At 32.6% G+C, this 11,329-nt stretch overlaps 1 protein-coding gene across 1 annotated transcript; it reads right to left on the bottom strand.

Annotated features, from left to right (window-relative positions):
• Positions 1-4,545: 4,545 nt before the first annotated feature.
• Positions 4,546-6,516, bottom strand: LOC111399746 (homeobox-leucine zipper protein HOX11-like). Its single transcript, XM_023027213.1, has 4 exons — positions 6,105-6,516; positions 5,674-5,981; positions 5,199-5,278; positions 4,546-5,080 (listed from the first exon to the last, which is right to left on the bottom strand). The coding sequence occupies exons 1-4, from the start codon at positions 6,352-6,354 to the stop codon at positions 4,741-4,743; spliced, it is 978 nt and encodes a 325-aa protein (XP_022882981.1). The 5' UTR covers positions 6,355-6,516; the 3' UTR covers positions 4,546-4,740.
• Between the last annotated feature and the right edge of the window lie 4,813 nt (positions 6,517-11,329).

The raw sequence follows: 11,329 nt of genomic DNA, 5'->3' as shown, positions 1-11,329 counted from the left end.
ACCACACGCATAGCGCTTTGGCGTTACAGGGCATTCCTTCATGGCGCCTAAGTATTATTCCTAGTGCTTTGGCACTGCGCTGATTAGCATCTTTGGTGGTTTGTGGATTGCGGATGGATCATATGCTTTAATTGAATTTTCTATTTATCTATTTTGTGCATGACTATTAAGTTTTGCGTTGTACAGGAACATAAGGATTTATATGCATAGACTAAAAAGATGACTTAGGCACTTAATCCATTAACCCATGATTCCTAATATCGTTTAACCGTATACATTATAATCTGGGGTGTTCTAACCAATGAAAGAAATAATTTATCACTATGGTGATTCCGTACATGTGAAAAAAATTGTGTGGAGTGCCGTTGACTTTTTGATATAAGTTTGGTGATGACCGAATGCTAAGAATCTAACCTCTACAAATTTTGCTTCCATTTTATAGAAAATAAGCATTCCATTTATTTAGCTATGCCTCACACCTACACCTTTTTGACTCGAGTTATTAAGTCAGTAGGGAACTCTTGAAACCTAGTACCATTTGGTATTGAAAAAAATTAGGGAGTTATCGACTCAACACTAGCTACAGGGGTCAAGAATAGGAAAAAATGGTGAGATCAAAATTGAGTTAAAAAAGAAAATTATACAAGTGCGTAAAAGAATTGATTTTTGGGAGCCTAGATAATTATTGGGTTTGAATCACGAAGTTTAAACTAGATTATTGAAATGCTCATAAGTTGGGAGAATCATCAAATGAATAAATTGTTGATTTTGCTGGTTGAACTAAACCAAATTAGAATAGTGTGAGGAAATCATAAGTGAATCTAAACTTTAGAATTACAACATGGTGAGAGAATAAAAGAATATAAGTTTCGGGGTGTGTAAATCTCACGAGCAAAGAAAGGAAATAATTGACCATTGAGGACAGAGAAGTGAACCAACTGGTGAATCTACGACGTTACACTTGATCTTTCACACACACACACCAACTTTGCATTTAATAAGTGGAAGTTTGGTTCTTGTGTTGTGATTTTGGCATCATTCATAAATATGATATAATGTTCTTAATATTCAGCCAAAGGGACAAGCTATCTAACTAATTTTGTGTGTGTGTGTGTGTGTGTGTATCGTGCTTTCGTGATTTTCTTTTTTGATTTGTTTGTTTGCTCAAGGACTAGCAAATGGTTAAATTTGGGGGTATATGACGACTGTGTTTTACCCACCTGTTTTATACAATTTTAACTTGATTATTTGCTAGATCTTATGAGTATGTTCATCAGTCGACATGATCAACCTATTTACGTTCTACCAAATGTGAATACGTAATGGGATAAAAAAATTTGTCGACTGCCTGTAATCGCTCTAGGAATTTAGAGGGGCCAGTACACTAGGTGGTATGAGTAGTGGACGCAATGGTTGATTGACCACCTTGACTCCCAACCATCTAGACATTACCTTCATTGATTGAAAACCGCCTGACAGTTATCACATATTACTTTCTAACGACTTGGTGAAAATTGACCGCTAAGTGTGTGAGTGAAAATCACTTAGGCCCCGTTTGATTGCACGAAATTTTCCATGGAACTTAGAATTCGAATTCCAACTTCCAGTTTTGGCCTGTTTGATTGACAAAATTTTTCAAGGAATTGATTTTCCATGAATTTCTAGGTACAACACCTTAAAGCATGATTTTCCACTTTTTATTTTCCTAGGGGATAGGTAGTTTTTGGTTTTCCCCCTTTTTTTTTTTTTTTTTTTTGCTTTTTGTTTCTTTTTTTTTTTTTAATTGTTGGCAGTGAGAACAAATTCTATGAACAATTGTGAAAGATGATATCCCTGAAATTAACAATTTTCATATAAAACAAAGTGAAACGAACACCAAAATATAGATTATTTTTTTTTCTTTTTTTTTTTTTTTTGGTCAATGGAAACAAATTCTAGGAACAATGATAGAAGTGGATATTACTTAAATTGACAATTTTCATATAAAACAAAGTCAAACGAACACCAAAAAACACTTTTACTTCAACATTTTCCACGTGGAAAATTATATCAATCAAACACAATAATTTACAATTTCCAGAAAAACAATTTCTACGAAATTCAATTCCCTGAAATTTCATTTCTTTCCACCCAAATTTTATCTTCGCAATCAAACAGACCCTTAGAGAGTGGATGTTAACCACTAGACATGTGGATGAGAACCTCCTAGCAGTTACATGATACTAAGCACCTATAAATTCCTCAAAGACGTGCCAGGTATAGAGATTTTTTCCCTTGGACAATACTTATCTTGTTTTCTCTCGTTTATCAAGTCCTTTAACATTCATTTAAATTCAGTAACTAATTCTGACGCCTGAGACACAATGGGGGAAATAGCCCTAGGCTCTTCTTGTAGGTGTTACATTGTTCATCGAAATAACGGAAGCCGCCTTGCTTTGCCAAGGAAGCCAAAATGTTATCTTATTTTTACTTCACTCTGAAAACACACATTTGAATCAGTAGACCTTCTCATTTTCTTCACTTTACATTGAAATTTACATATATACATACATAACCAGAGAGATGGCGAGTGGTTGGAGGGAGAGAGAGCTGCAGTCAATGCACCACAGCTTGTGTGCGTGGTGGCATTGCTTCATAAGCCATGAGTGATCGTAATGATTTGGTGTAGCGGTATTGGAGAAGATATAATGTGATGCTGGTTGTGCGGGCTGCTGGTGGTGGGTTGATATGATGTGGGGATGGGGTAGGTTGAACACTAAGGTGTTTACATTTTATTTTTTGTATTTGTTTATTTTGTCCTCTCTCTCTCCTTTTTTTTTTTTTGCCGAATTTTATCTTAGGTTGACACATTATCCCTTTAAATGAAGTCTAAATAAGAGAAATTTCAATCCACGTGCAAATAAAAGGCTCTTCGGGCGAAATCCATCCGAAATGATCAATTGTGCCAAAACGAAAAAGTTTGGGACCATAATGTCAAGTTTGAAAGGTCCGGACCAACAACAGAAGATGCCCAGACATTTGGGATCATTTGTGATAATTTTCCTTTTCTTATCGAAAACGTGTAATTTTTTTTCGAAAAGACACTACTATCTATAGCATAGATCACCCCATTTTAATTGCATTTAAAATTATTTATCTTTGCTCATTATAACACCCGTGTCCTTAATGCATTCTTATATTCTACATTTGATTAATGAGCACATTTCGTCTCCAATAACGATTTCTATTCAAAAGGTCCATTGTGAGGGCATAAACGACCTATTTGTCCATCATTTCAAAATATATATATATATAAGCAACAAAATATCTTAATACCAATTTTAAAGCATGGAAATATAATATTTTGACATAAGGCATCATTAAGAATGAGATGTATTAATTAGAGGATGATTGAAAATATAATGCTAAATAAAATTAAGGATATAAGTGTAACAATAAATAAATAAAGGTTCAGATTTTAAATGTAATTAAAATGTAAAAGCAACTAATTAAAATTGTGTGAATGTAACTACCCTTCTCTTTAAAATTGTAAATAGATTGAAATTAGTGATAAATAGATGCTACTTGTGAATCCACTAAAATATATGATTGATAATAGAGTTAACCCCTTGTAAATAATTTACATATTTTGTCAAACGAGCCTCAATCATTAAGTTCGATAATGTTCTCCATAATTAATTTAAGGAAAAATTGCAGCTGATATTCCCAAACTTTTCAATTTACTGCAGACTATGTTCAAACCTTTCACTTCAACTGTGGCCAAAAGCCATTGGACATAATCCGTCCATTAATCCATTAGTCAACCCTGAAATTTGAAGTTTGACTCAACTTGACAATATAAATGAGGGGTAAAACGATCAAATCGCTATTCTCACTAAATTCCAAAATCCATACCATTTGTTTCCATCCTTTTTTTGCACTAAATTTGAAGAACCTTTCTCTCTATCTTCGAATCCAAATAGCAAATCCTCAGAAGCGTTCACAAGCATTAAATGAATGTATGTACAAGTTACATCCAACCACACCTTGACTATGTGAGCAGCAAATGAGAAATGGCCAGGGTTCAAGTTCAGCCACGAAGTTTTCATTTGAAGAGGGCTTCCACATCTACAGATATTCATTTTCATGGCTATGAACTCAATTTCTGAAGAATTGTGAAACGGATTCAAAGATAGCAAGATAGATTCATCTAATTTAGAGCTAAAAAATAAGGGAAACAAACGCTATGGAGTTTGGGGTTTAGTGGAAACGATGATTTGACCATTTTACTACTCATTTTGTCAAGTTGAGTCAAATTTTTAACTTTAGGGTTGACTAACGGATTAATGGTGAATTCTGTCCAATGGCCTCTAGCTACAATTGAAGTGAAAGATTTAGGATTGCAGCTGTAAAAATAAAAAGTTTGGGTATAGTCTGCAACAAATTACAGAACCTCCACTGCAAATTTTCCTTAATTTATTGATGATTCTTTAATTGAGTACTTGTGTAATGATAATGAGAATAATGAATATATTCTGTAATTACTACTTAGGACTAGAAAGAAAATGAGTACTAATATTACTTTTTCCATTCAAAGCTCTTGTACATATTCTCAGTCAAACTACCAGTATTATTTCAAACCTCATCTGACTTATTAATCAGAACAACAAGCCACTAGAAATCAAAATAATCAGTAGAGAAGAAATGAATATATGATCAAAACCTTACATGTACATAGGCAAACCAACATAGCTCTAAATCCTAAGAAGCAGCTTGTTGAGCATGGATTTGGCCCGGTGAAAATGAAAATAATTTAGGGTTAGCAAGAGATAGTCCCGTATTAGATGGAGTCATGCCGCCGGCAGAGGCAATAGCAGTGGTTGGAGAGGGGGCAGCGGTAGAAGTGGTGGTGGTGGATACTCGTTCACAAGAGGGACACATCGAGAGAGTTGTTGCAGGAGGCTGCATGTAGAAAGGTTGAGAGGCTTTTAGAGCTCTTAATTCTTGAAGCTCCTTCTGTAATCTCCTATTTTCTTCTGTTAACGTCTCACAGCAGCTCTTCAAATACTCACAATCTACCTCTGTCTGCTTCAACTTGGTCCTGCATGGAAATCATTGATTAGTGTACCAAACAATAATTGTTTCATTAAATTTTCACGAGAATCAAAAATTGTTTTCTGAACAGAAACATTAATTAATTTTTTTGAAACACCCAGTACCTAGCTCTTCTGTTCTGGAACCACACTTCTACTTGGCGAGGACGAAGATTCAACTGCTTTGCTAGAGCTTGCTTCTGTTTCTGCAAATATCAATAAAGAGACATCTTAATCAGTTAAAATCCGACTACAATCCATATGCTGCATGAAATATAAACCGTTCACACACACACACACACACACACAGATGGAGATTGTTAAACACAAAATCCTACTTCCATGAATAAGAAACATACAAGGCTTGGGCTACTCCAATATAGCAATCTGATTCATCTAAAGCTTAAACAAACATCGAATTTCAAGATTGGTGTGCTCCAACGAGCCACCATCTTATATAGCACGTTAAGGTAAAATCTCTAATCGATTATCATAATAATATATGACTAGGACCTTTTATTATGGAACCTAAGATTTTACCGACAAAAATCATAGTTCACAACAAAAGAGACAAGAAAACATCATAGTATATTATGCTTACTGGGTTGAGAGTGCTTTGTTCTTTAAAGCTTTCTTCAAGAAAAGCAGATTGTTCTTTAGTGAGTCTGAGTTTTTTCCTGGCCATACTATTTTCTTCGTCGTCACTTGCCCTTGAAGAAGCCCCTCCTCTATCAGCATCACCTTCAAGTGTTACAGTTTCAAAATCTCTTTTTCCCCTTCCATTTCTGTAGATTGAAAAGTCCATCTGAAATGATGAGACTGTGCTATTTGGAGACGAAATAGCCATGGCTTCTTCAGCCTCCTCCACCCCTCCAATCCTCCGGTTCACGTTTCCTGGTTCACCAACCACTGCACGAAACAGAAAAATCTCGAAAGATTAAGACCTGTGAAGAAAAAAAATTAAACCAGTAATCTTAAATCTGCATAAAAAACAGAAATTTCTAGACTATGACAAAGACCAAAGAACTTTACAATTTTCGTTCAACCATGAAAAATGAAGCTTATCGAACGAAGTTTGATTCCGAGGAACAGGAGAGAAAGGCAGAAGGTCAAGCTGAATCGGTAGATCTGAATCTAATGAAACTTTGCCTCCGGTATCAGCTTCAGCACTTTTCTCGCCAAAAGCCATGCAGAACCCTAAATCATTCCCAGCAATCTTCTGTGATTTATCAAGAAATGTGAATGGCTTAGGTGTTTCCCCCAAACTCAAAGCCAAATCCATCTATATTGAGAGAGAGAGAGAGAGAGAGAGAGAGAGAGAGCAGAAGAGAGATAATAAATTTTGATGGAAACGGTTTATGGATTAAAGGGAACCCATCCCAGAGAATTTAAAACAAGTCCACTGATTGAAATCTTGAATAGACTAAAGAAAAATAAAAATGAAAAATCTTACAGCTTCATCTGACAAAGTGCTTTTAATATGATTTGGCTTTATGCAAGTAAAGGTTGACAGGAAATCCAGGGTTGACAAAGCGCACGTGAATTCACATAATTATACAGTGGTTCATACAAGACTCTGCTAGAGTGTCTTGTAAGGAACAAGCGACGACAATCTGTCTAAACAATAATGTCCATGTTTTGTAAAGATTCGCCCCTAACTTCATTTTGAATCGTACATTTTTTAAAAATATAATTTTTTATAAAATTTATTTTTAAAAAATCTACAGACATTCTTGTATTTACTTTTATATTTCTAGACCATACATTATATATACATATTGAGAAACAATATTCTATACACTGGTACTTAATTTATGCCCTTGTTTGAGTCTCATTTTTTTGGGAAGAATGAATTTTTGAATAGTGTATTGATGGAAAATGTGTGATTAAAAAATAAGAAAAAGTTTTGAATTTGCGTGTAATATTATTTTATTGAAGAATGTATGATTGAAATGATGTCTAAATACTGTTGAAAAATATATTTTTCCAAAAGAATAGGGTTCAAACAAGAGCTATACTAATAATTGGTAATATGACATGTCAATTAATCAATAGATAATTTAATTTCTGAAATTTAACATTAACATGTCATGTCATTAGGGTGTGTTTGAACCCCATTATTTGACATTATAATGAGATGAATAATGTTTTTTTAAAAAATGAGTGGTTAAAATTTTTTTGATTTACGTGTAATATTATTTTATTGAAAATTGTGTGGTTAAAAGTAAGAGAGAGAAAATTTTAATTTAATATAATGAGAAATAATGAGCTCTAACGGGGGCTTAATGTGTAACTTGTGATAAGCACCAAAAAAAAAAAAAAAACCATTTCTCTACAAATAAATATATATTAATTATAATGAAAGTATTGTTATATCTTGCATAGAATGGTGGAATACACAAAAAGCAACGTTTAGCTAGATGATTTGTGACACTAAAAAATTTGTTCCCCTTTTGTGAAAACTTTGGTGAAGTTCACGAAGGAATTCATAACAGCATTATTAAACTTAATTTATTTTAATTGTATTATTAGTCTTCAATTTATGACGTTGTTCTCAAATTAATAAGTATTAATAACTTCTATCATGCAGTAATCAGACTTTACATGTAATTCTTGTGTGACATATCAACTCATTACTATATCACGCTATAAAAGTGTTAAAATAAAAACAAAGCTCATATATTAACAAAAGTAAATCTAAGGACATTGACAATGATGCTTATTTTACATTTTTCGTTTTTAATGTGACATGTAGAAATTAAGTAGAAGATCATTAATGATATGACAACCAATTAAGTAATTTTTGTCAGTTTGGGGACAGAGGCGGAGCTAAGAAATTTGTTCAGTGCGGGCATAATTTAACCCATGTCCAACATTGTGTTTTTGTCATGAATTTAATGATGATAAAACTATGAAACAAAATCATGGGTTTGGGCCTAAAAATAAAACCCGTGTAAATTAAAACATTTTTTTTTATTCCACCTCCCCTGTTGCTTAATAGAAAAAAAAAATTGTTTGGACCTAAAATTTCAGTGCGGGCATATGCCCGCACTCGTCTCAACGTGGCTCTGGCCACTGTTTGGGGATGAAATAAAAACAAAGCTAATATATTAACAAAGTAAAATTTGAAGCCAAATTAAAATATGCTTATTTTACATTTTTCGTTTTTAATGTGACATGTAGAAATTAAGTAGAAGATCATTAATGATATGACAACCAATTAAGTAATTTTTGTCAGTTTGGGGACAGAGGCGGAGCTAAGAAATTTGTTCAGTGCGGGCATAATTTAACCCATGTCCAACATTGTGTTTTTGTCATGAATTTAATGATGATAAAACTATGAAACAAAATCATGGGTTTGGGCCTAAAAATAAAACCCGTGTAAATTAAAACATTTTTTTTTATTCCACCTCCCCTGTTGCTTAATAGAAAAAAAAAATTGTTTGGACCTAAAATTTCAGTGCGGGCATATGCCCGCACTCGTCTCAACGTGGCTCTGGCCACTGTTTGGGGATGATATGATATGTGCCAGAATGCCATAAGATGGTAAAATTTGAAGCCAAATTAAAATTCTATTACTAAATTGAGACCAAAAAAAAAAAAAAAAAAAAAAAAAAAGGAAAAAAAGGTTAAATGGCTCAATTGAGATTTCGCTAAAAATTCAATAACAAAATATGAAAATTACCCTTATTATTTTGACACTTATATTATTTCAAATAATTTACTCAAAAATAAAGGTTACAATGATTTTTGATTAATGATTGAAGTGAGGACATGAAAGCTTGGATATATAAATTATAAATGACGTTAAGTATTATATAAACAGTTGAAATGCCATCTTTTGGTTTGTCGGAATATTACACATTGACAAATCAACATTAAACACACACAATTGTATAATTATATATAATCATGCAACCTAATTAATGATAATTTCTTTTTGTCAAACAACAAAGTATCGATCTATTTAGGATGTTTAAATGACACAATCTTACACAGGAAATTGCAAAAATAGTAATACGACAGATAGTTTTGTTCGAATAAGTCGTCTGTGTCGTCCAGTGTCACGGACGAATAGCAAAACCCTTCTACTGTTAAGACTTAGGTTCCTTCTTAGAAGGTCAACCTTATTAAGAAGAGTAGTCTATGATCTTTTTAAATTGGTTAATATTTCGGTATTTAACCGATATGAGATTTTTATCCCTTAATATGCCCTTACAAGATGGTGGTTCGTTTGAGCAGACTAATCTTGAAATCCGCGTTCTCATTTTTAGAGTTTTAATCGGATCGAATTGCTCTTTAGAATTTAATGGGCCCTGATACCATGTTAAGACTTATGTTCTATCTTAAAATGTCAACTTTATTAAGAGAAGTAACTCAAAATTTTTTTAAATTGAACAATATTTCGATATTTAATCGATGTGAGATTTGTTTGCTACTCCAAGAAATAGTATTGCCGAGTTTGACTCGTGTTATGTTTCTAGAAGTAGTAAAGAATTAAGAAATAACATCGGTATGGTATCCTATGATTGATTGTATGAATCAAAATGTTTTCCTGCAATTATTGCATTTATGGGGAGTGTACTAAAGACTTGGTGAGCCTGGGCCCTGTTTGAATTAATGATGAGTGAACGCGCATGGTGTGGCTTTTGAAGAAAGGGTTTACCCACACACAGATGAGATGAGTGGGTCAGATGGTGTCATGCTTTTGGGATCATTGCAATTATTGAAGCATGCAACATTTAATCATAAGTGTGATAACTTAGAAACAGAATAATTATTAAACAATATACTCATCCACTAAGAAATGTGCGTTGATATCGATATGAATAATTTTATCTAACATTAAATTTGATGAACATAAGTACAACATATCATAAATTCTATTATATGAGTCGTAATTCTTTATATTTAATTGAATCGATAATTTGATGTCACTTATGCAATCACATCAATTGTGCTAAATAGCATTTTTTTTTTTTATCAATTTAAGTAATCTAGTTTAATTGTGAACATTCACCCAAATTTATTCATTTATTCATTGAGAGAGTAATGTTATTTATCACAACTTGTGTCAAACGCCAATCTAGTTGATAATTGTACAACATTAAATAATAGATCCACTTAAATACATTATCACATGATTCATTTAATTGAACATATTAAGTGTGGTAAATTAGACTGGTGCTATAACACCAATGTGCTATGTAACATTATTATAATTGATTTGTCATATTACTGTTGCTTAGCATAAACATTACTTTGCCCGTGTTTGAGTTTTATTCTTTAAACTCATTTTCAATTAACATTTTCTCAATAAAATAATTGTGTATGTTAATTCACAAATTTTTCCTACTTTTGAACCATACATTTTTCAATATATTATTTGTTATAAAATTTACTTTTAAAATAGATCATTCCTTATCTGTATACACGATTACTACTAATGAATCATGAAGCTTCAAGATATAGATATAAGATTAATAACATTTTCCTTCTTTAGCAAATGAAATTTTAAATATGCATTTAGGCAAATTTTCTTGATGTATGAAAGTTCATGCATGTCACGATAGATTTAGAAATTAACTCATGGTTCTAATTCGGTTAATCGGACTTGAACGTGGTTTTGAGGATACCATCCCTATTTGTCTTCCATTCTTTCAAAAATATTTTTTTTCTACATATTCATTTTTAAACATACATTCGCACAATAAAATATTTTATATATAAACCCAAAACTTTTCCTTACCTTTTAACCAAATATTCTCCAAAAATTCACTATTAAAAACAAAGTTTTTCCAAAATAATGGCCACCAAACAAGGGCTAAATTATAGATTTGGAAGTCGGACTATCTTTTCTTCTATTCCACCTATCCATTTTTCTTTTTTTTTTTTTTTTGTGAAATTTGGTTTCTTTTTCTTGGATGCTCATGGTAGGTTGATTTATTCATTTTACTTTTATTCATAATTTCTTTTAATTAGAAATTTGGAAAAGTGTTAGTCATACTGTTTAAGCAGTTCAGCCCCTAAAATGATATGGTCATGTTCGTAGTTTTTCAATCCCACATGGCTTGAAACTGTCCCAACACTCAAACGTAATGGAAAACTGCCTGTAATCGTTGTTTCATGCCTCCATCATGTCTGAAATTACACCTCTATTCATGGACTGAAATCAGTTGTAAAACAAGGTCTCATTGTTACAGAACAATTGCCCACATCAATTCATCGATCAATACCAATTTCGACCTGCGTCCCGC

This window comes from Olea europaea, chromosome 9 (assembly GCF_002742605.1).
Source record: "Olea europaea var. sylvestris chromosome 9, O_europaea_v1, whole genome shotgun sequence".
NCBI classification, from domain to species: Eukaryota; Viridiplantae; Streptophyta; class Magnoliopsida; order Lamiales; family Oleaceae; genus Olea; species Olea europaea.
Note: the sequence above shows the minus strand (reverse complement) of the source record. Positions and strands in the feature narration are given on the sequence as shown.